We start from the raw sequence: 26,849 nt of genomic DNA, 5'->3' as shown, positions 1-26,849 counted from the left end.
CATTAAAGAAGCAATAAAACTGGCCTTCTTTAGACTAGTTGAGTGTCTGGAGCATCAGCATTTGTGGGTTCAATTACAGGCTCAAAATGGACAAAAATATAGAGACTTTTCTTCTGAAACTCGGTCTATTCTTGTTTTGAGAAATGAAGGCTATTCCATGCAAGAAATCTCCAAGAAACTGAAGATCTCGTACAACGCTGTGTACTACTAGCTTCACAGAACAGCGCAGACTGGCTCTATAGAGAGCGGGAGGCCCCGGTGCACAACTGAGCAAGAGGACAAGTACATTAGTGTCTAGTTTGAGAAACAGACACCTCAGAAGTCCTCAACTGGCAGCTTTATTAAATAGTACCCGCAAAACACCAGTCTCAACGTCAACAGTGAAGAGGTGACTCCGGGACGCTTGCCTTCGAGGCAGATTTTCAAAGAAAAAGCCATATCTCAGACTGGCCAATAAAAAGAAAAGATTAAGATGGGCAAAAGAATGCAGACACTGGACAGAGGAACTCTGGCCAGCATCCCGGAGTCGCCTCTTCACTGTTGATGTTGAGACTGGTGTTTTGCGGCTGCTATTTAATGAAGCTGCCAGTTGAGAACTTGTGAGGCGTCTGTTTCTCAAACTAGACACTAATGTACTTGTCCTCTTGCTCAGTTGTGCACCGGAGCCTCCATTTTGAGCCTGTAATTGAACCCACAAATGCTGATGCTTCAGACACTCAACTAGACTAAAGAAGGCCAGTTTTATTGCTTCTTTAATGAGCAAAACAGTTTTCAGCTGTGCTAACAATTGCAAAAGGGATTTCTAATGATTAATTAGCCTTTTAAAATGAATAACTTGGATTAGCTAACACAATGTGCCATTGGCACACAGGCGTGATGATTGCTGATAATGGGCCTCTGTAGATATTCCATTAAAAAAATCTGCCGTTTCCAGCTACAATAGTCATTTACAACATTAACAATGTCTACACTGTATTTCTGATCAATTTGAAGTTAATTTAAAATGGCCCCCAAAAAATTGCTTTTATTTCAAAAACAAGGACATTTCTCAGTGACACCAAACATTTGAACGGTAGTGTTTGTATATATATTTTTTTACAAGTAATGTGAAAAGTTGTGTCCTTGTGTGACAGCCACAGTCTGTTAAAGTTCATTCGTCCCTTTGGGTCTCAGTCCCAAATGGCACTCAATTCCCTTTATAGTGCACTACTTTAGGGCTCTGCACTATATAGGCAATAGGGTGCCATTTGGGATGCAGCCTGGGTGTCCCGTAACTCACCCCTGAGGGGGGCCTTGACGTCCCTGACGGCTCTCCCTTCCACAACAGCATGGACATGTTGGCAGGGTTGAGGTTCTTGATGGTGCTGCCCTCCTCCGACACCACAGACACTGAAAACACTGGACCCACACAAAGACCACCATGACAGGTCAGCTGACACAGAAGCCGCAGACACACAGGCGGCGCCACAGACAGAGGTACAGACCTGTGAGGGTGCCTCCAGCAGGAAACACTGAGTTTGTGTTGTACTCCACCACCAGTTTGACAGGTTTGTTAGGATCGGGGATAATGGTAAGCTTTACAGCTGGACCGTGGATGGGCTTCTTGTTGAAGGACCCTCTGAACTTCAGCGCATACTCCCCCCTGGGAGACCAACAGGGGTTGAACACGGCCCTCCAATAATATATGGTTGCAGGGTCATTATGGCAAGTGGTTAGAAATTATAGGGTTAAGGAACTTACTTTGGACCGCTCACATGGTCCACTACGAAACTGGCTTTTCCATCTTTGTCTATCGGTTGTGAATTAACGGGTGACTTCACCTGAAAAACAAAAGACTTCATCACAATTTCTTATCAAGAAGATAAGCTACCCAACAGAGGTCAATATCCCCAATGCTATAGAATCCCCATGTCCCCTTTACATTCGTAAAGTGGCTGACCTTTAGAGCTGGAGTGGAAGTCTTCAGTGTCACCACAACCCTCTGGTCAGGAGAGGGGTTCCCCCACTCGTCAAACAGCTGGAGGAGGAAGGGCGTCTGGATGCCCTGCTCATTCAGTACCTGCAGGGGCTGAGGTAAAGACGCAACACACGGACGACAGTTAGTTAGGGAGAGAGGACAGCCATGATCAATATGTACCAAAACTCAGTGGTTGCTTCACAACATAGCAACACTGACGCGGTCAAGACTGTCTTGGCCCTTAACTTAATGCCCACCTCTTGTGGTCCGTCCACTAGTTTGAGCTGTGCAGGGACCCCAGCCGTCAATTTAATTGTCACATGCTCCGCAAAGTCCCTCCAGGTGAAGTTCAGCTCTCTGATGCCTGGTAACCCAGGGTTGAACCGCACCCCTGTCACTAACATGGAGTGGGTGCTCTCCTGGTTACAACACAACAGCGTAATGGACATTTCGTTTTATGTCGTTTTTCCAATTCACAGACTGTAGCTTTAAGGACAATATGGGATGTTTTGACGCAAATTATACTTTCAGCAAAAATTCTCAATGATGACAGCATTACAAAATCACTTGGATTTATTAAATGTACCTGCCAGGTAAAGACCAGGGATGCTTTGTCAAGACCCTCGGCATCCACGGCGAGAGAGTCCACACAGGTCGCGGTCAGCATCTGAGTTTTATTACCATACTGGTCTGTAAGCTGTAAGACTGGGAAAGGGGATGACCGGTTTCTCATTTGGAAGGTAATCAAGAAGAAGTGTTTAAATGTGAATTAGGTGTCAAGAGAGTCAACTGTTGATGGCTCCAGACTCACAGATCTTTCCTGATAGGACCTCTCCCATCCTCACGGTCGACTCGCTCAGGGTGGCCTTCATGTGTTTCGGTTCGTCGGGGCGGGGCCTAAAACCAACACATAGCCAATCAAAAACAGGCCCGCCCCGCTGATATGATAAGCGCAATCAGAATAAAATTTTGTTGCTACCTCTATAAGCATATTAACATTGTCTACTTTGTATCTTTTCACCACGAGGCAAAAATCTTTGCCTCATCAAAACATTTATTTTTATTTTTTAAAGTTGCTTGAGTGCAAGATCTTTCTACCCATGTTTGAGCAGACGACTTACACTATAGTGAAGGAGGTGTCGACAGACACCAGCTCCTCCATGTAGGAGACCTGGTAGAAGTGCTCCTCCTTCACCAGCGTCGGGACCGGCACGTTGGGCAGCTTCCCCTGGGCCAGCTCCTCCACACTCACGTCAGCCGCCCAGTTCACCTGACACAGTCACAACAGACAAACAGGAGAGTCTCAGACAACAGGCTGCTAGAAGCATCAATACTGATCTAATATCCATGTCAACACTAATGCAGGACTCCTGGGCCCAGTATTCATAAAGCATCTCAGAGGAGGAATGCTGATCTAGAATCAGATGCCCCCTCATTCATATGCTCTAGTCAGCTGTATGTCCATCAAAATGCCAGTATTTGTCCTTCATATTTGTTCTCCGTCTTTTTAAACAGTGAGACAATGTTTTCAGCTCAGAACGTGTTTTCTTATGGCCCTCGGTTGTCCCTCTGCAGCAGACATATGGTGAGCAATATGTTTGGAATGTCAAATTGCAATACATAAATCGTATCTGCACCTAAGTATCGTGATAATACCGTATCGTGAGGTCCCTGGTCATCCCCAGCCCTAATTCATACATGGTCAGGGTGGTGTCATCATTACCTTGATCCTCCGGGCCATCTCCTCAGACAGAGGGACCACCCTGCCTCTCTCATCATACAGTCTATAATGGAGGTTCTCCAGGAGGTCCCCTGCAGTCCAGTCTATCTTTTCCTTGTCCCTAAGCACCATGGAGTCCACCAGGCTGTCCTCGTCCTCCTGACTGTACACCTCGAGACGTGACACACGGGTGCTGGGGACAACCCTCAGATCCCTCTGGACTGGAGCTACACTCTTCTGACTCTGATGGGTAAGAAGGGATGAATTAACATTTATCATTTCACTTGACAAAATGTATTCGTGTTATGTTTTTACACTGAAAATATTTAAAAAGCCCCAAATAATATTGGACTGAAAAACAAAACCTTAAAAAAAAAATGGCATTGTGCAGGAGCTTCTTTTTTCTATCATTGAGCTCCATGGAGGGGGCGAAATAAGTTGAAAGGAGACGTTAAGAAGTTTGAGGTGAAACAAAGGGGAGGTCTTAATAGATGACAAACAATTACTTACAGGAATATCAAATGTAGCTTTAACCGTCTGGTCTCCCGCAATGTTTTTGAAGGTGATTGGTTTTAGCACCAGGGTCCCGGCTCCTGTGTTACTGCAGTCTACAGCCACCATGGAGGACGAACCAGGGATCCCCTGCAACTGAGACCCCACAGAAAGATACATACCGCAGAAATACATTTTATTATTGTCAAGCCAACACGTAAACTTCCAGGACTCAAATTAGTTTTTTAAACCACATTCATTCTATTGGGCAACAGTCTCTTTATGCATCTAGAAGGGAAGAGTTACTCCAGAAGGCAGAGGTTGTCTATGCAAGGACATTTTAAAATCAGGCCCAGTGGGCACTGCTGACAAACAGTGAAACATTGTCAAGCAACTCATTGATTTCCAGGACTCAAATATACACAGAGTATACAAAGCATTAGGAACACCTGCTCTTTCCATAACTGACCAGGAGAAAGCTATGATACGTTACTGAGGTCACCTGTTAAATGCACTTCAAACCAGTGTAGATGAAGGGGAGGAGACTGGTTACAGAAGGATTTTTAAGCCTTTGAGTCATGGATCGTGTATACAATGCCTTCAGAAAGTAAATCGGACCCATTGACTTTTCCCACATTTTGTTAGGTTACAGTATTATTCTAACATTGAGGGGGGGACTAGTCAATCTACACAAAATACCCCATAATGACAAAGCAAAACAGGGTTAGACATTTTTGCTAACTTATTAAATATAAAACTGAAATATCACATTTACATAAGTACTCAGATCCTTTACTCAGTACTTCGTTGAAGCACCTTTAGCAGTGATTACAGCCGAGTCTTCTTGGGTATGACGCTACAAGCTTGGCACACCTGTATTTGGGAAGTTTTTCATTCTATCAAGCTCTGTCAGGTTGGATGGGGAGCGTCGCTGCACAGCTATTTTCAGGTCTCTCCAGAGATGTTCCATCGGGTTCAAGTCCGGGCTCTGGCTGGGCCACAAGGACATTCCGAGACTTGTCCCGAAGCCACTCCTCTGTTGTCCTGGCTGTGTGCTTAGCATCATTGTCCTGTTGGAAGATGAACATTCACCCCAGTTTGAGGTCCTGAGTGCTCTGGAGCAGGTTTCTATCAAGGATCTCTGTACTTTGCGCCATTCATCTTTCCCTCAAACCTGACTAGTCACCCAGTCCCTGCCCCTGAAAAAAATCCCCACAGCATGTTGCCGCCACCACCATGCTTCACCGTAGGGATGGTGCCAGGTTTCCTCTAGACGTGACCCTTGGCATTCAGGCCAAAGATATCAATCTTTGTTTTATCAGACCAGAGAATCTTGTTTCTCATGGTCAGTCCTTTATGTGCCTTTTGGCAAAATCCAAGGGGGTTGTCATGTGCCTTTTACGGAGGAGTGGCCTCAGTCTGGCCACTATCATAAAGGTCTGATTGGTGGAGTGCTGCAGAGATGGTTGTCCTTCTGACAGTTTTTAACATCTCCACAGAGGAACTCTGGAGCTCCGTCAGAGTGACCATCGGGTTCTTGGTCACCTCCCTAACCAAGGCCCTCCTCCCCTGTTTGCTCAGTTTGGCTGGGCGGCCAAGCTCTAGGAACAGTTTTGGTGGTTCCAAACTTCTTCCAGTTGAGAATGGAGGGCCACTGTGTTGTTGGGGGACCTTCAATGCTGCAGACATTTTTCGGTACCCTTCAAGATTTTTGCCTCGACACAATCCTGTCGCGGTGCTCTACCGGCAATTCCTTCGACCTCATGGCTTGGTTTTTGCTCTGACATGCACTGTCAACTGTGGGACCTTATATAGACAGGTGTGTGATCTCCAAATAATGTCCAATCAATTGAATTTACCACAGGTGGACTACAATCAAGTTGTAGAAACATTAAGGATGATCAATGGAAACAGGATGCACCGGAGCTAAATTTCGAGTCTCATAACAAAGGGTTTGAATACTTATGTAAATATAGTATTTTTTTATTTTATTTTTATAAAATTGGCTAACATTTCTAAAAACCTGTTTTCACTTTGTCATTATCAGGTATTGTGTGTAGCTTGATGAGGGGAAAAAAATACTATTTAATCCATTTTAAAGGCTGCAAGATAACAAAATGTGTGTGTGGAATCAATGTGTGGAATCAAGGGGTCGAAATAATTTCACGGATGCAATACAAAAACGCATTCCTTTCCTGCCATTGGGCAACAGTCGCTTTATGCACTCATCTGGAAGTGAAGAGTGGCTCCAGAAATCTGAGATTGTCTATGGAGGACATTCTATCAGGCCCAGTGGGCACTGTTGGCAAACATTGAACTCCTCTTTATCTTAGTGAGAAAGGAAAGGGATGGAGACATGTGGACCAATGGCGCCACCAGGGTAATACAGCTGCCTCAACTTCAAAGGCTGACACAGCAGTTAAAGCCTTTCCTGAAGGAGGAGACTAATTCCTACACTAAATCCAGCATGATTTAATCTCCAGAACAGCAATGTGTTGATAAATTGAAGCAATTCAGAAGCATGTGCTAATTTATGGGTTGTGATCAGATTTTAAAAGTCACAAAAGTATTCCCGTAGGTGAGATCTGCCTCCTAGAGCCCCCTCACTTGGGAGATGTCCAGATGGCCCATCAGAAGTCCACAAGCCAGATATCATTCATGGATTCTATCCTACTGGTAGATATTCTGGCAAAGAGCTGGATCGTATTCACAAGGAACGCAACGATCAAATAGGGGAGGGACTACTTTGTCCAATAAGAAACACTTGTTTTCCATTGCAAAACATTTAGCTATGGTATGCACTAATGAATACAACTCTGGTAACCTGCTGTATGGAGAGTGGCCCTAAATTGCACATCCTCTCTGGGACAGTGACACACCCTCTTACTCAACCCTAAAGAGTTGAAATAGTGCTCTGGCAGAGGGACAAGCCCGCCTCTCCCTTTATATTAGTTTGTTTCCTGAAGAGGGAACGGCTGTTCTACTGGAGCCAGTGGTTTTCATTAGCCAACTGCTGAGAAACTTGGAGGCAGAACTAGTACACACAGCTCCCGCAGGCTGCAGGTCCAAGTCTGACAACATTCTCAGGGTGCTCGTTTTGGCCTTGATGCTACTTGGTGCCTTTGAAGACATCAAAATGTCTATTGTACTTCATTATTAAGAAGTGGACTTAATCATGGACTTAAAAATCAAATGTATGAGCATGTAAACACCAAACGCTAGATGGAACTTTAGAAAATGTTTAACTGAACTGGAAGAAGCCATAGGCATGCCAAGTTAGTGATGGGGATAGAAATTGCAGTTGTGTAATTCCTCTGCTTTTGACTTGAGTATATACCTCCAGAGTCAGGGTCTAGTCTGATTTTACCTGGCAGCTGATGATCAGTTTGGGGTGAGCTGTGACGTTTCCTGCTACGTCATGGACCTCCACATCAAAGCTAACCGAAGTTCCATTCTCCACAGTGATTGGATCCTCTTGTTTCACTTTCAGTGAATCTGGGTTACCTGTAAAAAACACACATTCAGCTGACACACTACTATGGAATGTCCTTTACATGTACACTGAACACATTGAGCTCCAAAAGTATTGGGACAGTGACATGTTTTGTTGTTTTGGCTCTCTACTCCAGCACTTTGGATTTGAAATTATACAATGGGAGGTTACTACGTGAGACTAAGTGCAGACAGTCAGCTTTAATTTGAGGGCATTTTCATCAATTGCAGCACTTTCTGTGCCTAGTCCCCCCCAACAGTATCGGGACAAATTCATTTCTGTATTAAAGTAGTTAAAAGTTTAGTATTTGGTCCCATATTCCAATGACTACATCAAGCTTGTGACTCCACACATTTATTGGATGTATTTGCAGTTTTGTTTTGAGTGTGTTTCAGATTATTTTGTACTAAATAGAATAAATAAATAAATGACAATAATGTATTGTCATTTTGGAGTCACTTTTATTGTAAATAAGAATACGTTTCTAAAGACTTCTACATCAATGTGGATGTTACCATGATTATGGAGAAAGTTTGACAAATAAACTCAGCAAATAAAGAAATGTCCCTTTTTCAGGACACTGTCTCTCAAAGATAATTTGTAAAAATCCAAATAACTTCACAGATCTTCATTGTAAAGGGTTTAATAAATAAGACAGCGCTACAGGGAGACAGGATGGACAGCTGATCATCCGATCGTCCTCGCAATGGCAGACCACGTGTAACATCTGCACAGGATCGGTACATCCGAACATCACACCTGCGGTATAGGATGGCAACAACAACCGCCAGAGTTACACCAGGAACGCACAATCCCTCCATCAGTGCTCAGACTGTCCGCAATAGGCTGAGAGAGGCTGGAATGAGGGCTTGTAGGCCTGTTGGTAGGCAGGTCTTCACCAGACATCACGGTCCAGCGACCGTGGGTTTGTACCCAGACAGGGCTGGCAAAAAAGTGCTCTTCACCGATGAGTTGCGGTTTTCTCTCACCAGGGGTGATGGTCGGATTTGCGTTTATCGTCGAAGGAATGAGCGTTACACCGAGGCCTGTACTCTGGAGCGGGATCGATTTGGAGGTGGAGGGTCCGTCATGGTCTGGGACGGTGTGTCACAGCATCATAGGACTGAGCTTGTTGTCATTGCAGGCAATCTCAACGCTGTGCGTTACAGGGAAGACATCCTCCTCCCTCATCCTGACATGACCCTCCAGCATGACAATGCCACCAGCCATACTGCTTATTCTGTGCGTGATTTCCTGCAAGACAGGAATGTCAGTGTTCTGCCATGATCTCAATCCCATTGAGCACGTCTGGGACCTGTTGGATCGGAAGAGTGAGGGCTAGGCCCATTCCCCAGAAATGTCTGGAAATTTGCAGGTGCCTTGATGGAAGAGTGGGGTAACATCTCACAGCAAGCACTGGCAAATCTGGTGCAGTCCATGAGGAGGAGATGCACTGCAGTACTTAATGCAGCTGATGGTCACACCAGATACTGACTGTTACTTTAGATTTTTACCCCCCCTTTGTTCAGGAACACATTATTCCATTTATGTTAGTCACATGTCTGTGGAAATTGTTCAGTTTATGTCTCAGTTGTTGAATCATATCATGTTCATACAAACATTTACACATGTTAAGTGTGCTGAAAATAAATGTAGTTGACAGTGAGAGGACGTTTCTTTTTTTGCTGAGTTTATCATACCCTCAAGACATGCTAACCTCTCACCATCACAGTAACAGGGGAGGGTATGATACGTACGTCTAACTTCCTCAGTCATCATTCCCTCAGATTAAAAAGGAGTCTGCACTTTAACCTCGGTCATTGTGTCATTTAAAAAGTGCAGGAGTACAAATATGTCACTGTCCAAATACATTTGGAGGTGACTGTATATACAGTGCTGCTTGTAAAACCGTTTGGACTACATATATGTTTTATAAGTCCTAAAGGGTGGTTAATGTGTTTTGTTATCCCATGTTGTCACCCTAACTAGCTCTCAAGCCACAGCTGGACAGCATATGCAACTGTCACCAGGGCAATCATTGACTTAAAACCCCTTGTCGGGATCTACCGACACCCCCCTCCCCCCCCATTAAAGAGGATATTTCTTCTCAAAGCAGAAAAGCAGACCCCCCCCCCCCCCAAGTTGTTGCCGTAAATCACAGGTTGTTAAAACAGAGTTTTAATGCAATTTAGCTTTATTTTACGCAAATGGTCCATTCGCTGTTTACCAAGTTAACAAGTATTTTTCTCTGAATACCCAGGAGCACAAACATTCTTTAATTTGTGACTTCAAGTTAAATCAATCACTTTACCAGGGAGAAGGCTGATCTTCAGAGTCTGCGAGTCCTGTTTGAGGCCAGGCAGTACCACTTTCAAGTCGTGCGTCTGCCGAGAGAAAAATAAGACCCATATATTTCACACATTACTTGGGGACGTAATTTGAGAAAGCTTTCAGTCGAGTGTCTGTTTCTTTGAGGTTCATCTGGATAGAGGTAAAGTGAGAGCCCTGCAGCCCTGGAAACCAGCGGGTCTCTGACCTTGCTCTGGTAGTGCTGCACCGCCCCCCTGGCTCTGACGCCTCGGATGGTCAAAATGGTCCCCCTAGCGGTCACCCCCTCGTAACTCACTTCCAGGGCACTGAAACACAGTAAGAACCACCAGCTTAACAGCGAGGAGCTGACTGACAGACTCCGGGGCTGAGCCCTGCAGGGAAACGTCTTTATTACACAGTCAACACACACAGAGGGATGTGCAAACAGAAAATAAAAACACCTATCAATCAATGAATCAGCGCATTTAATTAATATCTTTAGAAAATGATTTGGAAATACTCCGCAGACACAAAGTACGCAAAACAAAACATCTCAAACATGACAATGTGTTTAACTATTTTTATGTGTAACCTACCTGCATTCCAGGAGGGGCTTGAGGTTGGGAGTGGGGCGAGCAGGGTGACCGTATTCATCCAGCAGCTCCAGTGGGATGTTGAAAGGCACCCCCACATGGAGCAGGGTGTTCACTGTGCCCACCACAAACCTCTCTGCACTGCCCTCTAGGAGAGGAGAGAGAAAAGAGAGGAAACCGCTGTTTAGGAGATGGATCTGATTGCTACTGGAGAGGGCCAACGCATATAATGTATATGTGTGGCAGTCTGATTTCAGAAATGAACTTACCAGTAATGGAGAAGTCCAGTGTGTGGTTGGGAAGCTGATTCCCAGCCCAGACGGTAGCGTTGCTCTCATTGACATTGAGTATTGTGTTCAGGTGCAGAGTGTACTTCCCCAGCTTGTTCAGGTTCTCTGTACAGGGAATCATATTTATTTAAAAAGCCCTTTTTACATTGGCAGATGTCCTAAAGAGCTTATAGGAGATACCGAGCCTAAAACACCAAACAGCAAGAAATGCAGATGCAGAAGCAACACTGATAAGCCTCCGGAGAGTCAGACATTATGACAAACACTAAATCACTAGCTAGTAACAAAAACAGAGGAGAGGAAACTAAAATCATTACAATAAAGTAAATTATTAAAATAAAACAATTACCCATGGTTCTGAACCAGAATGCCCACTTGGCCGAATGTGCTGCAATGTGAGAGTTGGTCTCCACATCACCATTAGGTGCTAGGGAGGAAGAGAAAAAACTATTTATGACACGGTATACACACACTAGCCGTTGAAACAGTCCGCCAAAAATATACAATTGAAGTCGGAAGTTTACATACACTTAGGTTGGAGCCATTAACACTCGTTTCACAACCACTCCAAAAATGTCTTGTTAACAAACTATAGTTTTGATAAGTCGGTTAGGACATCTACTTTGTGCATGACACAAGTCATTTTTCCAACAATTGTTTACAGACAGATTATTTCACCGCATTACAATTCCAGTAGGTCAAAAGTTTACATACACTAAGTTGATTGTGCCTTTAAACGGCTTGGAAAATTCCAGAAATTGATGTCAATTAGCCTATCAGAAGCTTCTAAAGCCATGACATCATTTGAGTCAATTGGAGGTGTACCTGTGGATGCATTTCAAGGCCTATCTTCAAACTCAGTGCCACTTTGTTTGACATCATAGGACAATCAAAAGAAAATCAGCCAAGACATCAGAAAATAAATTGTAGACCTCCACAAGTCTGGTTCATCCTTGGGAGCAATTTCCAAACGCTTGAAGGTACCACGTTCATCTGTACAAACAATAGTACGCAAGTATAAACACCATGGGACCACACAGCAGTCATACTGCTCAGGAAGGAGACGCGTTCTGTCTCCTAGAGATGAACGTACCTTGGTGCGAAAAGTGCAAATCAATCCCAGAACAACAGCAAAGGACCTTGTGAAGATGCTGGAGGAAACAGGTACAGAAGTATCTATATCCACAGTAAAACAAGTCCAATATCGACATAACCTGAAAGGCCGCTCAGCAAGGAAGAAGCCACTGCTCCCAGTGGTTTGCAACAGCACATGGGGACAAAGATCGTACATTTTGGATAAATGTCCTCTGGCCTGATGAAACAAAAATATAACTGTTTGGCCATAATGACCATCATTATTTTTGGAGGAAAAAGGGGGAGGCTTGCAAGCCTGAAGAACACCATTCCAACTGTGAAGTACGGGTGTGGCAGCATCATGTTGTGGGGGTGCTTTGCTGCAGGAGGGACTGGTGCACTTCACAAAATAGATGGCTTCATGACGAAGGAAAATTATGTGGATAGATTGAAGAAACATCTCAAGACATCAGTCAGGAAGTTAAAGCTTGGTCGCAAATGGGTCTTCCAAATGTACAATGACCCCAAGCATACTTCCAAAGTTGTGGCAAAATGGCTATAAGGACAACAAAGTCAAGGTATTGGCGTGGCCATCACTAAGCCCTGACCTCAATCCTATAGAAACTTTATGGGCAGAACTGAAAAAGTGTATGCGAGCAAGGAGGCCTACAAACCTGACTCAGTTACACCAGCTCTGTCAAGAGGAATGGGCCAAAATTCACCCAACTTATTGTGGGAAGCTTGTGGAAGGGTACCAAAAACATTTGACCCAAGTTAAACCATTTTTAAGGCAATGCTACCAAATACTAATTGAGTGTATGTAGACGTCTGACCCACTGAGAATGTGATGAAAGAAATAAAAAGCTGAATTAAATCATTCTCTCTACTATTATTCTGACATTTCACATTCTTAAGATAAATTGGTGATCCTAAATAACCTAAGACAGGGAATCTTTACTAGGATTAAATGTCAGTAATTGTGAAAACTGAGTTTAAATGTATTTGGCTAAGGTGTATGTAAACTTCCGACTGTAACAGCAGCAATCATTCTTACGATTCAGATCAACTCACAATGCCAAACAACTTTTAGTTCGATCGAAAGTGCTTTCCGTGTTGTGTTTTGCATGGCTGATGGTATCCTGGATATTGACTCTCCTTTCTTGTTGAGAATTTCCACATGGAGAGGTCCTGCAAGGAATGAAAAGGAGATCAGTCACTCACAAAGATGTGCATACTTAGGATACAGTATCAAACACACTTGGCAGATAGCACGGAGCAACTGTGTAAGGTGCAGAGCGTCCGTCTCTGTACCTAGTGGCGTGCCTGCTGGCCGGACATCGTTCTGGGTCCAGGGGTTGCCCTCTGGCCAGGTCACTTTTAGCTTGTCTGGGAGTCTGGGGCAAAAACGGGACAATGTTACATCATAAACCCATGAACCACTGGGGCATAATGAACACATTCATGTACGTTGGGAATAAAATCCAAAATGGTTCCCTCACTTGGCTAGTTCGTCATCAATGCTCTTCTTGATGGCTGCATTGGTAATCACCCTGTCGATTTTGGAGATGGGTATTGTCTTGATGTCATCGTACAGCGCCTTTGGTTCCTATGGGAACCGATACAAAAACAGATGATTTTGCAGCCAAAAGCATGCAATTGCATATCTTAAGACAATGGGAGTTCTTTAGGATAATAGTGTGTAGAACAAAGTGTCACTACTATGATTTTGTCTGACGTCTTACCATGGCCACCTGCACCTGCCCTCCTGTGGCGTAGACATCTCCCTCGTGATCGCCATACAGTAGGAACTGAATAACGGAGCCAAAGAAGATGGGCTGTGTTTTCTGAGACTTCACCTTGAAGGAAAGGCATTGAGAACAGACTTTAGAGATCGACACATGAGCTACTTAATTATCTGACTGTATTTAAAGACGCTTAAACAAGACAACTAATTAACACTTCAAACCACAGCGACCAAACAGTTCTGTTGCCCTGTCTCAATCTTTCCTCAATTCCTTACATTGTCTCTCCTCGCCTCCTTCCCAGAACACATTGGAGAAGGTTGAGGGGAGGAACCTTGAACTTTCTCCTCCAATGTGGTGGTGGAGAAGGAGCCAATGAGAGAGGATGCAAGGAATCATAGAAAGACAAATTGAGATTGAACCAGGCTCTACCGTCTTTGGAAGAGGATGCTCACGTATTGACCAGCTTTGTACGCTCTACCGTCCCACTCGATGGAGGAGAAGGTAGCCCAAGGAGATTGCATCTTCTTTGTGGTCACGTCTGTTCGTGTGATGGTTCTCTTGAAGCCTCTGAACTTTACTTGCTTGTCCCACTTCTCGTGGCAGGTCTTCAGCCACTGGTGAAACTCCTTATGGATTTTAACCCTTTGTTCCTGGGAGGGGAAATGACATGCATCAGTAATACAGCAATTTTAATACTAAATGTTCAACATCATAGTGGTAATTCAGTAATACTGTTATCACATTTGTCTAATATGGGTGTTAAGATGTCCAGCTCTGAGTCTTAAATATACTATAATATTTTCTTCCACCCAAGAGGACTGAGGTTTGCTAGTGACAGAACATAAACATCAGACACAAGGAAGCTACCTGGCCATTGACAATGCGGGTGAATAAGGTCTCCTTATTCTTTAGCTGCAGCTCCAGGTCCATGAAAGTGAGCTTATTGGTGCTGACCTGGAACCTGTCATTGGTGAACAGCACCCCTGAGAACCTGCTGTAACACTCTGCAGGCACTGTCCCTGTCTTCTTTGGCCATGCGCACCAATCAAACCTGAAACACGACGGACGAACACAGAATTCAAACATTAACCCTTTTTTTTGTTAAAGTATACATTACTGAAGAAAAATGTATTATTAAAATAGCATTTTGAAAAGTCTTTACTCGGATACAGTGGTGTATGGGATGAGACGTCCATTCCAAAAACACTCAAATATGGGCCTCTTCCCCCTGGCCTGGTTCATGACGATACTGTCATCATCCTCTTCCGTAGCTGGTGAATATTATAGAGGGAACAGAATGCAATCAGACTCTTGCTGAACTCAAAGATGAGATCACATGGGCTTTACAAGAAAATGTTCATTTCAGATGCCATAATATCTCAGTATGTTATGACACTTCTATCAGCGGTTATCAAACTAAGGGTCACCTGATATGAAAATGGGGTCGCGAGAGGATGTTCTAAATCCTGAGACAAAAAAAAAAAAACGGTACCTGACTAAAAAGTATATTTGTTGACCGAGTCATCTGTTCTTTCGACCAATTGTATTTTTACACAAACACACACGTTTTGGGTCACTTAGAAATGTCCATGTTTTGTCCATTGAAATAATATCAAATTGATCAGAAATACAGTGCAGACATTGTTATAGTTGTACATTTTTTATGGAATATCTACATAGGCGTACAGAGGCCCATTATCAGCAACCATCACTCGGCACGTTGTGTTAGCCTTTTAAAATTAATAACTTGGATTAGCTAATTGATCATTAGAAAACCCTTTTCAATTATGTTAGAACAGCTGAAAACTGTCCTTCTGATTAAAGAAGCAATAAAACTGGCCTTCTTTAGACTAATTGAGTATCTGGAGCATCAGCATTTGTGGGTTCGATTACAGGCTCAATATGGCCACAAACAAAGAAGTTTCTTCTGAAACTCGTCAGTCTATTCTTGTTCTGAGAAATGAAGGCTATTCCATGCGAGAACTTGCCAAGAAACTGAAGATCTCGTACAACGCTTTGCACTACACCCTTCACAGAAAAAGCGCAAACTGGCCCTAACTAGAATAGATAGAGTGGGAGGCCCCGGTGCACAACTGAGCAAGAGGACAAGTGCATTAGAGTGTCTAGTTTGAGAAACAGACGCCTCACAAGTCCTTAACTGGCAGCTTCATTAAATAGTACCCGCAAAACACCCGTCTCAAAGTCAGTGAAGAGGCGACTCTGGGATGTTGGCCTCCTAGTCAGGATTCCGCTGTCCAGTGTATGTGTTCTCCCCCCCATCTTAATTGGTTATTTTTATTGGCCAGTCTGAGATAGGGCTTTTTCTTTGCAACTCTGCCTGGAAGGCCAGCATCCCAGAGTCACCTCTTCACTGTAGACATTGAGACTGGTGTTTTGCAGGTACTATTTAATGAAGCTGCCAGTTGAGGACTTGTGAGGCGTCGGTTTCTCAAACTAGACACTAATGTACTTGTCCTCCTGCTCAGTTGTGCACCGGGGCCCCCCACTCCTGACTAACTAATTCCATGTGTTATTTCATAGTTTTGAAATATTCTGGTTAACTTTGCTATTATGCACTTAGCAACATGGTCTAGGAAAAGGCGGCAATTCAACAGCACACTGTTGTGACAGCGACCGCTATCCAACGCGGGAGAAAGCGCATTGTTATAACATTTTTTATTTTATTAGAGTTGCACCATTGTTCTTACAATTGATATGGTTAAAACTGCGTGGGGAGGCAGAGGCACAGAAACTCACATCAATACCTTTGTCAGATAACACTGTCAAACAATTCATGCTATTGCTAGCAATCAAGAGGATTGCCCAACTCAAACTCCCCAGTTTATGCTCTCCAAATGGACATTAGCTGTGAGGGCCGAAATGCCTATGCATAGACTTGTTTGCAATACATTTCGGGGGATGCTATTCACGGGGAAATACTGTTCCGTCTCGTGAATACAGAGTATAAAATGGCACAGGGGATGTCGGGTTTGCGGCGTGGCTATTTTGACAAATAGATCGACTGGTGGGCTTTTGCTCCATCTATGGCGGGACGGCGGGCAGGCATCGGCACTCGTTATGAATGCGTTTCCCTCTGCCACATAGACACATTGTATGATACACCGAGAGCAACTGGCTGCAAAAGAGAATCGCACAGAACTCGGCGATATACTGCAGCAGGTAACTTCAACTGTAAACTACAGCAAACCCGAGTAGTTGCTGCTTTTGCAATAGCTAATGGGGATCCTAATAAAATAAAAATAAAAAATAAAAAAAACACATCCCCAGTGTGCACGCCTGTTCGCAAAACTATGTGGAGATATGGGATCAGAGCATGACAACGTTCCATTTCATACAGAGGCTTGGTGGTTAGAGGGGGAGAGTTGGAAATATTTTTTGCATTGAGAGAGGAACTGCTGTCATTAAATTAATTAATGATTAAATAAAAAAAATGTAAATCGGTTGACTGTGTAATTAAAAGAAAATCATGTAAGAGACATGGGAAACTGAACAGTAGAATCGAACAGCTGATAGAGCTATCATGTGACAAATGTTGCAGACAACGAATTCACGGATCATTACGTAGTAGTTTTGATTCCTGACTGAAAGGGAATACCCTGCCATTTACCTCTGAGCATTAATGGCGCAGTCAAAATATCTGTAAACTTGGAAATCTCTGACTTCAGAGCGTTCAAGACAGCTGAAAACTGGGGGGGGGACTCCAACTGGGAAAAATAATTTTGAACAGTCATCCAACTCGGGAACTCGGACCACTTTCTGGAGCACCGATTTTCCGACCTGAAGATCATTGACGTCATGATTTGACCTCGTATTTTTCAGAGTTCCCACTTATCTTGAAAGCACCATAAAACTCAAGGTACCCGTCACCAGCTTATATCTGTGTGAAGCTGGATTCAGTGCTCTCGTCTGCATTAAAACCAAATATCGATCCAGGTTGATGTGACAGATGAATTGTGCATTGTCGACCACGCCCGCCGAATTTGAGAAGCTCTGACGCGACATGCATCAAGCACACCCATCTCATTAGTGGTGTTGAGATAAGATACATTACGTCAGACTAATTTGCAATGGACTGTCATAGCCCCACGTTAAAAGTATGTGATGGTGAGTTGAGAAAACAAATCTTAAATTATGTTTGAAAGATTTTCAATTGACTGTCATAGTCCCAAATAAGTAAACATTGGCTGTTTATTTATTTTTTTATTCACATGGTTAGTATGGGAACACCTGACTTATCTTACAGGGCCTACTGTGATTTAAAGTATCTGGCAAGTGTTAAAGATATTAAATAATTACCTAAAATGTATGACAATATTAATTTGATACATGTCCTTCCAAAAAAGTATAATTAAGGATGTTAAAAAGCAGCTTCTCTATGCCCCAGCTTGGCCTGAGTATAAACAGTGGTTGGGGCGAATACCGCCCAAAAAAGCTAAATTTGCCAGCTCAGTCAATGAGACACGCATACACTTGGAAATTCAAATTATCGACCAACTCCAGGTGGGGTAGGGATGCACAGACTGCCTAGCAGTCTTGCGTTTTTTTATATGCCAATATCGAACGGCTACTTACTGTATAGTATGGATTGAATCAGGATTTGTTAACATGACGGAACTATTAGGGCACTACTCCAACTAATGCAGACTGCTATCTAACAAATTATTGCTAGGAGCTAAGCAGGCCAACCACCTGTTGCTACATATAGGAGTCAACTACAGCTACCTCGGTTTCCACAGGATTTAAAATCGAAGGGAATGGCGAGTTGGTTGTATGGAGGATCTGATTTGGCTTGATTTCTAAGCTAACGTTAGCATTCTAGCTTCACTACTGCTTCTAAAAACAGACAACAGGCCAATTCTTACAAACCACATACACTGAACAAAAAATACAAACGCAACATGTAAAGTGTTGGTCCCATGTTCATGAGCTGAAATAAAAGATAGCAGAAATTTTCCATACATTTATTTCTCTCAAATGTTGTGCACAAATTTGTTTACATCCCTGTTGGTGAGCATTTCTCCTTTGTCAAGACAATCCATCAAACTGACAGGTGTGGCATATCAACAAGTTGATTAAACATGACCATTACACAGGTGCACCTTGTGTGGGGACAATAAAAGACCAATAAAAATTTGCAATTGTCACATAAGACAATGCTACAGATATTTCAAGTTGAGGGAGCATGCAATCGGCATGCTGACAGAAGGAATGTCCACCAGAGCTGTTGCCAGAGAATTTAACATTAATTTCTCTACTCTAAGATAATTTGGCAGTACGTCCAAACGGGCACACAACTGCAGATCACATGTAATCATGCCATCCCATTCTGCACAAACTGTCATAAGCCATCTCTGGGAAGCTCATCTGCTTGCTTGTTATCCTCACCAGGGTCTTGAACTGACTGTAGTTCGGCATCGTAACAGACTTCAGTGGGAAAATGCTCACCTTCGATGGCCAATGGCACGCTGGAGAAGTGTGCTCTTCACAGATGAATCCCAGTTTAAAGATTGTACCGGGCAGCGTGCATGGCGTCATGTGGGCAATCGGTTTGCAGAGGTAAACGATATGAACAGAGTGCCCCATGATGGCGGTGGGGTTTAGGTATGGGCAGGCATAAGCAACGGACAATGAACATAATTGCATTTTATCTATGGCAATTTGAATGCACAGATACTGTGACAAGATCCTGAAGCCCATTTTCTGGCCATTCATCCTCCGCCATCACCTCATGTTTCAGCATGATAATGCACAGCCCCATGTCGCAAGGATATGTACACAATTCCTGGAAGCTGATTATTTAATGATGGTGTTGGAGTTGTGCCTGGCCGTGCAGTCATGAGTACTCCCTGTTCACTCATGACTACACGGCCAGGCACAACTCCAACACCATCATTAAATTAAATTTGCTGATGACACAACAGTGGTAGGCCTGATCACCGACAACAACGAGACGGCCTATAGGGATGAAGTCAGACACCTGGCCGTGTGGTACCAGGACAACAACCTCTCCCTCAAAGTGATCAAGACAAGCAAGACCGAGCACACCCCCATTCTCATCAACAGGGCTGCAGTGGAGCAGGTTGTGAGCTTCAAGTTGCTTGGTAACCACATCAACATATTAACATAGTGGATGGAAGCTATACTGTTACACATACTAAAGTGCCTATAAGAACATCCAATAGTCAAAGGTTAATGAAATACAAATGGTATGGAGGGAAATAGTCCGATAATAACCACAACATAAAACTTCTTACCTGGGAATATTGAAGACTCATGTCAAAAGGAACCACCAGCTTATATAACCACCATATGTTCTCATGTTCCGAGCAAGGAACTTAAACGTTAGCTTTCTTACATGGCACATATTGCACTTTTACTTTCTTCTCCAAAACTTTGTTTTTGCATTATTTAAACCAAATTGAACATGTTTCATTATTTACTTGAGGCGAAATTAATTTTATTGATGTATTATATTAAGTTAAAATAAGTGTTCATTCAGTATTGTTGTAATTGTCATTATTAAAAAATAAATGAAAAAATAAAAAAATTAAAAAAATTAAAAAAAAGCTGATTGATCGGTATCGGCTTTTTTTGGTCCTCCAATAATCAGTATCGGCGTTGAAAAATCATAATCGGTCGACCTCTAACAGAGGGTAGTGAGAACGGCCAAGTACGTCACTGGGGCCAAGTTCTGACATCCAGGTCCTCTATACCAGGCGGTGTCAGAGGAAGGCCCTAAGAATTGTCTAAGACTCAAGCCACCCTAGTCATGGACTGTTCTCCCTGCTTGCGCACGGCAAGCAGTACCAGAGCGCAAAGTCTAGGTCAAAGAGGTTTCTAAACAGCTTCTACCCCCAAGCCATTAGACGCGTGAAAATCTAGTCAAACAGCTACCCAGACTATTTGCATTGCCCCCTCCCCTCACCACTGCCACTTTTATCTATGCATACTTTAATTAACTCTCCCTACATGTACATACTACCTCAACTAACTGGTTCCCCTTCACATTAACTCTGTACATATTGTTATATGTTTTTCTGCTGCTCTTTAATTACTTGTTACTTTTATCACATACATATTTTTATATATTTTTTAAGCTACACTGTTGGTTAGGGGGTCATAAATAAGCATTTCACTGTAAGGTCTACACTGGTCATATTCAGCACATGTGACTAATACAATTTGATTTTAATGTCCCAGTCACTTCATGGCCTGCATACTCATCAGACATGTCACCACTCATTGAGCATGGTTGGGATACTCTGGATCGACGTATACAACAGCATGCTCCAGTTCCCGCCAATATCCAGCAACTTTACACAGCCATTGAAGAGGATTGAGCTAATATTCAGCAGGCCACAATCAACCTGATCAAGTCTATGTCAAGGAGATGCGTAGAACTGCATGAGGCAAATGGGTGTCACACCAGATACCGAGTATTTATTATGTTTTTTTAATCCACGGCCCTACTTTTTTTTGTGACCAACAGATGCATACAGTTGAAGTTGGAAGTTTACATACACCTTAGCCAAATACATTCAAACTCCGTTTCACAATTCCTGATGGGTAATTTTTACTAGGTCAGTTAGGATCACCACTATTTTTAAAATGTGAAATGTCTGAATAATAGTAGAGAAAATTATTTATTTCAGCTTTTATTTTTTTCATCACATTCCCAGTAGGTCAGAAGTTTACATCGTGGACAAAATGTTTGAGTATTAATTTCCACAAAGTTTGCTGCTTCAGTGCCTTTAGATATTTTTGTCAGATGTTACTATGGAATACTGAAGTATACTTACAAGCATTTCACAAGTGTCAAAGGCTTTCATTGACAATTACATGAAGTTGATGCAAAGAGTCAATATTTGCAGTGTTGAACCTTCTTTTTCAAGAACTCTGCAATCCGCCCTTGCATGCTGTCAATTAATTTCTGGGCCACATCCTGACTGATGGCAGCCCATTCTTGCATAATCAATGCTTGGAGTTTGTCAGAATTTGTGGGGTTTTGTTTCTCCACCCGCCTCTTGAAGATTGACCACAAGTTCTCAATGGGATTAAGGTCTGGGGAGTTTCGTGGCCATGGACCCAAATACTGATGTTTTGTTCCCAGAGCCTCTTAGTTATCACTTTTGTCTTATGGCAAGGTGCTCCATCATGCTGGAAAAGGCATTGTTCGTCACCAAACTGTTCCTGGATGGTTGGGAGAAGTTGCTCTCTGAGGATGTGTTGGTACCATTCTTTATTCATGGCTGTGTTCTTAGGCAAAATTTTGAGTGAGCCCACTCCCTTGGCTGAGAAGCAACCCCACACATGAATGGTCTCAGGATGCATTACTTTTGGCATGACACAGGACTGATGGTAGCGCTCACCTTGTCTTCTCCGGACAAGCTTTTTTACAGATGCCTCAAAAAAATCGGAAAGCGGATTCAGAGAAAATGACTTTACCTCCGTCTTCAGCAGTCCAATCCCTGTACCTTTTGCAGAATAGCAGTCTGTCCCTGATGTTCTTCCTGGACAGAAGTGGCTTCTTTGCTGCCCTTCTTGACATCAGGCCATCCTCCAAAAGTCTTTGCCTCACTGTGCGTGCAGATGCACTCACACCTGCCTGCTGCCATTCCTGAGCAAGCTCTGTACTGGTGGTGCCCCGATCCCGCAGCTGAATCAACATTAGGAGAGAGTCCTGGCGCTTGCTGGACTATCTAGGGCGCCCTGATGCCTTCTTCACAACAATTGAACCGCTCTCCTTGAAGTTCTTGATGATTTGATAAATGGTTGATTTAGGTGCAATCTTACTGGCAGCAATATGCTTGCATGTGAAGCCCTTTTTGTACAAAGCAATGATGACGGTATGAGTTTCCTTGCAGGTAACCATGGTTGACAGAGGAAGAACAGTGATTCCAAGCACCACCCTCCTTTTGAAGCTTCCAGTCTGTTATTAGAACTCAATCAGCATGACAGAGTGATCTCCAGCCTTGTCCTCGTCAACACTCACACGTGTTAATGAGAGAATCACTGACATGTCAGCTGGTCCTTTTGTGGCAAGGCTGTAATGCAGTGGAAATGTTTTTGGGGGATTCAGTTCATTTGCATGGCAAAGAGGGACTTGGCAATTAATTGTAATTCATCTGATCACTTTTCATAACATTCTGGAGTATATGCAAATTGCCATCATACAAACTGAGGCAGCAGACTGTGAAAATGATTTGTCATTCTCAAAACTTTTGGCCACGACTGTACACTCAATTAGTAATTGGTAGCATTGCCTTTAAATTGTTTAACATGAGCCAAATGTTGTGTGTAGCCTTCCACAAGCTTCCCACAATAAGTTGGGTGAATTTTGGCCCATTCCTCCTGACAGAGCTGGTGTAACTGAGTCAGGTTTGTAGGCCTCCATGCTCGCACACGCCTTTTCAGTTCTGCCCACACATTTTCTATAGGATTGAGGTCAAGGCTTTGTGATGGCCACGCCAATACCTTGACTTTGTTGTCCTTAAGCCATTTTGCCACAACTTTGGAAGTATGCTTGGGGGTCATTGTCCATTTGAAAGAGCCATTTGTGACCAAGCTTTAAATTCCTGACTGATGTCTTGAAACGTTTCAATACATCCACATAATTTTCCTTTCTCATGAAGCCATCTATTTGGTGAAGTGCACCAGTCCCTCCTGCAGCAAAGCACCCCCACAACATGATGCTGCCACCCCTGTGCTTCATGGTTGGGATGGTTTTCTTCAGCTTGCAAGCATCCCCCCTTATCCTCCAAACAACAGTTCTATTTTTATTTAATCAGACCAGAGGACAGTTCCCCAAAAAGTCCCCATGTGCAGTTGCAAACCATAGTCTGTCTTTTTTTAATGGCGGTTTTGGAGCAGTGGCTTCTTCCTTGCTGAGCGGCCTTTCAGGTTGTTTATATAGGACTCATTTTACTGTAGATACTTTTGTACCTGTGTCCTCCAGCATCTTCACAAGGTCCTTTGCTGTTGTTCAGGTATTGATTTTATTCATCTCTAGGAGACAGAACGCGTCTACTTCCTGAGTGGTATGACGGCTGCGTGGTCCCATGGTGTTTATACTTGCGTACTATTGTTTGTGCAGATGAACGTGGTACCTTCAAGCATTTGGAAATTACTCCCAAGGATGAACCAGACTTGTGGAGGTCTACAATTTTTTTTCTGAGGTCTTGGCTGATTTCTTTTGATTTTCCCATGATGTCAAGCAAAGAGGCACTGAGTGTGAAGGTAGGCCTTGAAATACATCCACAGGTACACCTCCAATTGACTCAAATGATGTCAATTAGCCTTTCAGAAGCTTCTAAAGCCATGACATCATTTTCAGGCATTTTCCAAGCTGTTTAAAGGCACAGTCAACTTAGTGTATGTAAACTTCTAACCCACTGGAATTGTGATACAGTGAATAAGTGAAATAATCTGTCTGTTAACAATTGTTGGAAAAATTACGTGTGTCATGCACAAAGTAGATGTCCTAACCGAGTTGCCAAACTATAGTTTGTTAACAAGAAATTTGTGGAGTGGTTGAAAAACGAGTTTTAATTACTCCGAGCCAAGTGATGTGAAATCCATAGATTAGGGCCTAATGAATTTATTTTAATTGACTGATTTCCTTACATGAACTGTAACTCAGTCAAATCATTGAAAGTGTTGCGTTTCTATTTCTGTTCTATGTAGTTTGAAATAGAAGTGACTGGCGAGATAGGAAAGAGGACAAAGCCTATACAGCAACTAACAAACTATGGATCGATTGGCTTGCTACCTAGTTTGTGCGCCCTCCTGAGCCTGTGTCTCCTTTAGTCTCCTTTCCCCACTGGAGAATGATGTCACTCGTGACATTTTATGTTTTTTTTTTTTAAATCTTTTTAATCCCAGCCCCCTTCCCCGCAGGAGTTCTTTTGCCTTTTTGTCGTCTGTCATTGTAAATATGAATGTCTTCTTAACTGACTTGCCTAGTTGAATAAAATGTCAAGAAATTCCAAGCTACTTTAATTTTACTGAGTGGGTTCTCGAATTTATGCTTTGGCCACAACTAGTAAAGGACGAGTCAACAACATTCTTCAGGTATGAGCTTTTAAAAATGAGATTTTCACAAGACTTTAAAAGCTTAACTGTGAACTACTGCAATTTAAAAACTTGACCGTGACCAATGTGTCCAAACATCTGACAGCAACCCTCTACAGATAGCAGTCAATGCCTATTAGGTTCTGGTGAAAATGAGTGCACTATGTAGGGAATAGGGTACCATTTGGGGTACAGCCTAGGTTACCTGGTATGGCATAGGGGTCTTCGGGGTAGGTCTCCCTGTCATAGAGGAAGGGGTGGTACCTCAGGACCCCCTCCACTATTCCGTCAACGTCTGTGCAGGCCTTGAACTCGAATGTGTCAGCCGACGTGTTGATGTAGAGCGTCTGCATGTCGTTGTCGATCTCTCTGAGGTTCACCATGCGAGGGATCTTGGGGAACTTCTCCAGCAGAGAGATCTGAACAGTAGATAAATATCAATATAGTACCACAAAATTAGAGGCGGCAGGGTAGCCTAGTGGTTAGAGAGTTGGACTAGTAACCGAAAGGTTTCAAGTTCAAATCCCCGAGCTGACAAGGTACAAATCTGTCGTTCTGCCCAGTTAACCCACTGTTCCTAGGCCGTCATTGAAAATAAGAATTTGTTCTTAACTGACTTGCCTAGTTAAATAAAGGTAAAATAAAATAGAGTTATAAAACATACATCTTCAAAAGATTGAATAAATGCTCTTGGATGATTATTGTCTGTAGCACTACCATAAAATAACATAATTACATGGTTATTTAAATACAATGACAATCTTACCTGAATGTCAATGTTGGAAACACAATCAGAGTTTCGGTAGGAGGCTTTCATGTCATTCCCATTTAGGCCGTGAATGTAGTAGTGATACAAGTGGCTGAAAACAAAGCAGATTGTAATTTCAATAATTTGTTAATGGATATCAAAGAATAAAATCAAAAGAGGACAACAACCAATTGGATTGAAAGGTGGTGGTGGGTATTTGGGACGGTGCAGGGCAGGCGGTATCCCAATACTATACCTATAATTAATGAGACATGGTCTAAGGGCGTTCCATAATGAAAGCGTGTGAGATAAGCTATGGTCCAATGACTGTACCTGCTAGCAGCATGTGTCCCGTGTCCGAAGCTACACCCATAATAGTCGGTAGATGGCTCCAATTGGAGAATCACTGTTTGCGTCGCCGAGCAGTGAACAAGAAACTATTAAAATCCAGTTCAGATTCCCCCTCCCCAAATCAACACCAAACATGGATTCTATGTTGGGTTCTCACTTTGTGTCTACACTGGTCTGTGTTTCATACCTGAGACAACGTGTGAGAAATCATGGTCCAATGTCTATACCTGCTAGCAACATTTGTCACGCGTCTGAAGCTTCATCCATAAATCGGTATATTGGAGTCGCCCTTTGTGTCGCTGAGCAGTGAACTATTAAATCCAGTTTTTAGATGCTACCAAAGCAACATCTAATATGGATCCCAATTGTTTTTTTTCTGTCTTTGCATGCACACATTTCCTGTACTTCCAGTCTGGGGCAGCATGGTGCCCATATTGCGAGGCTGATTAACAAGACAAACAGGTATGGAACAGAAAATAACAGAATCCATGTTTGGTGTTGATTTGGGGAGGGGGAAATCGAAAAACTGGATTTTAATAGTTTCTTGTTCATTGTTTGGCGACGCAAACAGTGATTATCCAAATGGAGCCATCTACCGACTATTATGATGTAGCTTCGGACACTGGACACATGCTGCTAGCAGGTACAGTCATTGGACCACGACTTCTCACACGCTGTCTCTATGGAATGCCCTTATACCTTCTCAATTAAATAATATTGGGATCGTCAGATGGGTGAGCAGACTCACGCCAGTTCTCTGGTCCACAGGTGGAAGTCCTGCTTGAGGAAGGTGACATGTTCAGGCTGGACTCCCGTAACCACCACGGCCGTGAAGCTGTCCTTTCCCACCTCCTCAGCGATCAGCCCATGGAGGAAGCGCTCCTCATCGTCTCTCACGTGGGACGAGTCAGCCATCTGTGGGGTGGAGAATTGAACATGGCTTTCATTAAATAGATGATGGCCACTGAGGGAAGGTTATAGCAGT

General features: G+C 43.1%; 1 protein-coding gene across 1 annotated transcript in view; it reads right to left on the bottom strand.

Moving 5' to 3' along the window:
- Positions 1-26,849, bottom strand: part of smchd1 (structural maintenance of chromosomes flexible hinge domain containing 1) — a 40,200-nt gene that overhangs the window by 10,726 nt on the left and 2,625 nt on the right. The window contains exons 8-33 of the mRNA XM_020494766.2: positions 26,613-26,779; positions 25,532-25,625; positions 24,971-25,184; positions 14,837-14,945; positions 14,542-14,725; positions 14,127-14,324; positions 13,672-13,785; positions 13,429-13,535; positions 13,241-13,323; positions 13,001-13,117; positions 11,205-11,282; positions 10,835-10,960; positions 10,569-10,713; positions 10,199-10,298; positions 9,974-10,046; positions 7,537-7,673; positions 4,188-4,325; positions 3,681-3,920; positions 3,079-3,227; positions 2,769-2,854; positions 2,544-2,662; positions 2,215-2,376; positions 1,940-2,068; positions 1,741-1,820; positions 1,485-1,642; positions 1,280-1,398 (exon numbers count right to left, since the gene is read on the bottom strand). Of these exons, the coding sequence (XP_020350355.1) occupies positions 1,280-1,398; positions 1,485-1,642; positions 1,741-1,820; positions 1,940-2,068; positions 2,215-2,376; positions 2,544-2,662; positions 2,769-2,854; positions 3,079-3,227; positions 3,681-3,920; positions 4,188-4,325; positions 7,537-7,673; positions 9,974-10,046; positions 10,199-10,298; positions 10,569-10,713; positions 10,835-10,960; positions 11,205-11,282; positions 13,001-13,117; positions 13,241-13,323; positions 13,429-13,535; positions 13,672-13,785; positions 14,127-14,324; positions 14,542-14,725; positions 14,837-14,945; positions 24,971-25,184; positions 25,532-25,625; positions 26,613-26,779 (3,426 nt within the window). The remainder of the gene's footprint in view (positions 1-1,279; positions 1,399-1,484; positions 1,643-1,740; positions 1,821-1,939; positions 2,069-2,214; positions 2,377-2,543; positions 2,663-2,768; positions 2,855-3,078; positions 3,228-3,680; positions 3,921-4,187; positions 4,326-7,536; positions 7,674-9,973; positions 10,047-10,198; positions 10,299-10,568; positions 10,714-10,834; positions 10,961-11,204; positions 11,283-13,000; positions 13,118-13,240; positions 13,324-13,428; positions 13,536-13,671; positions 13,786-14,126; positions 14,325-14,541; positions 14,726-14,836; positions 14,946-24,970; positions 25,185-25,531; positions 25,626-26,612; positions 26,780-26,849) is intronic.

Source organism: Oncorhynchus kisutch, linkage group LG11 (genome assembly GCF_002021735.2).
Source record: "Oncorhynchus kisutch isolate 150728-3 linkage group LG11, Okis_V2, whole genome shotgun sequence".
NCBI lineage: Eukaryota > Metazoa > Chordata > Actinopteri > Salmoniformes > Salmonidae > Oncorhynchus > Oncorhynchus kisutch.
Note: the sequence above shows the minus strand (reverse complement) of the source record. Positions and strands in the feature narration are given on the sequence as shown.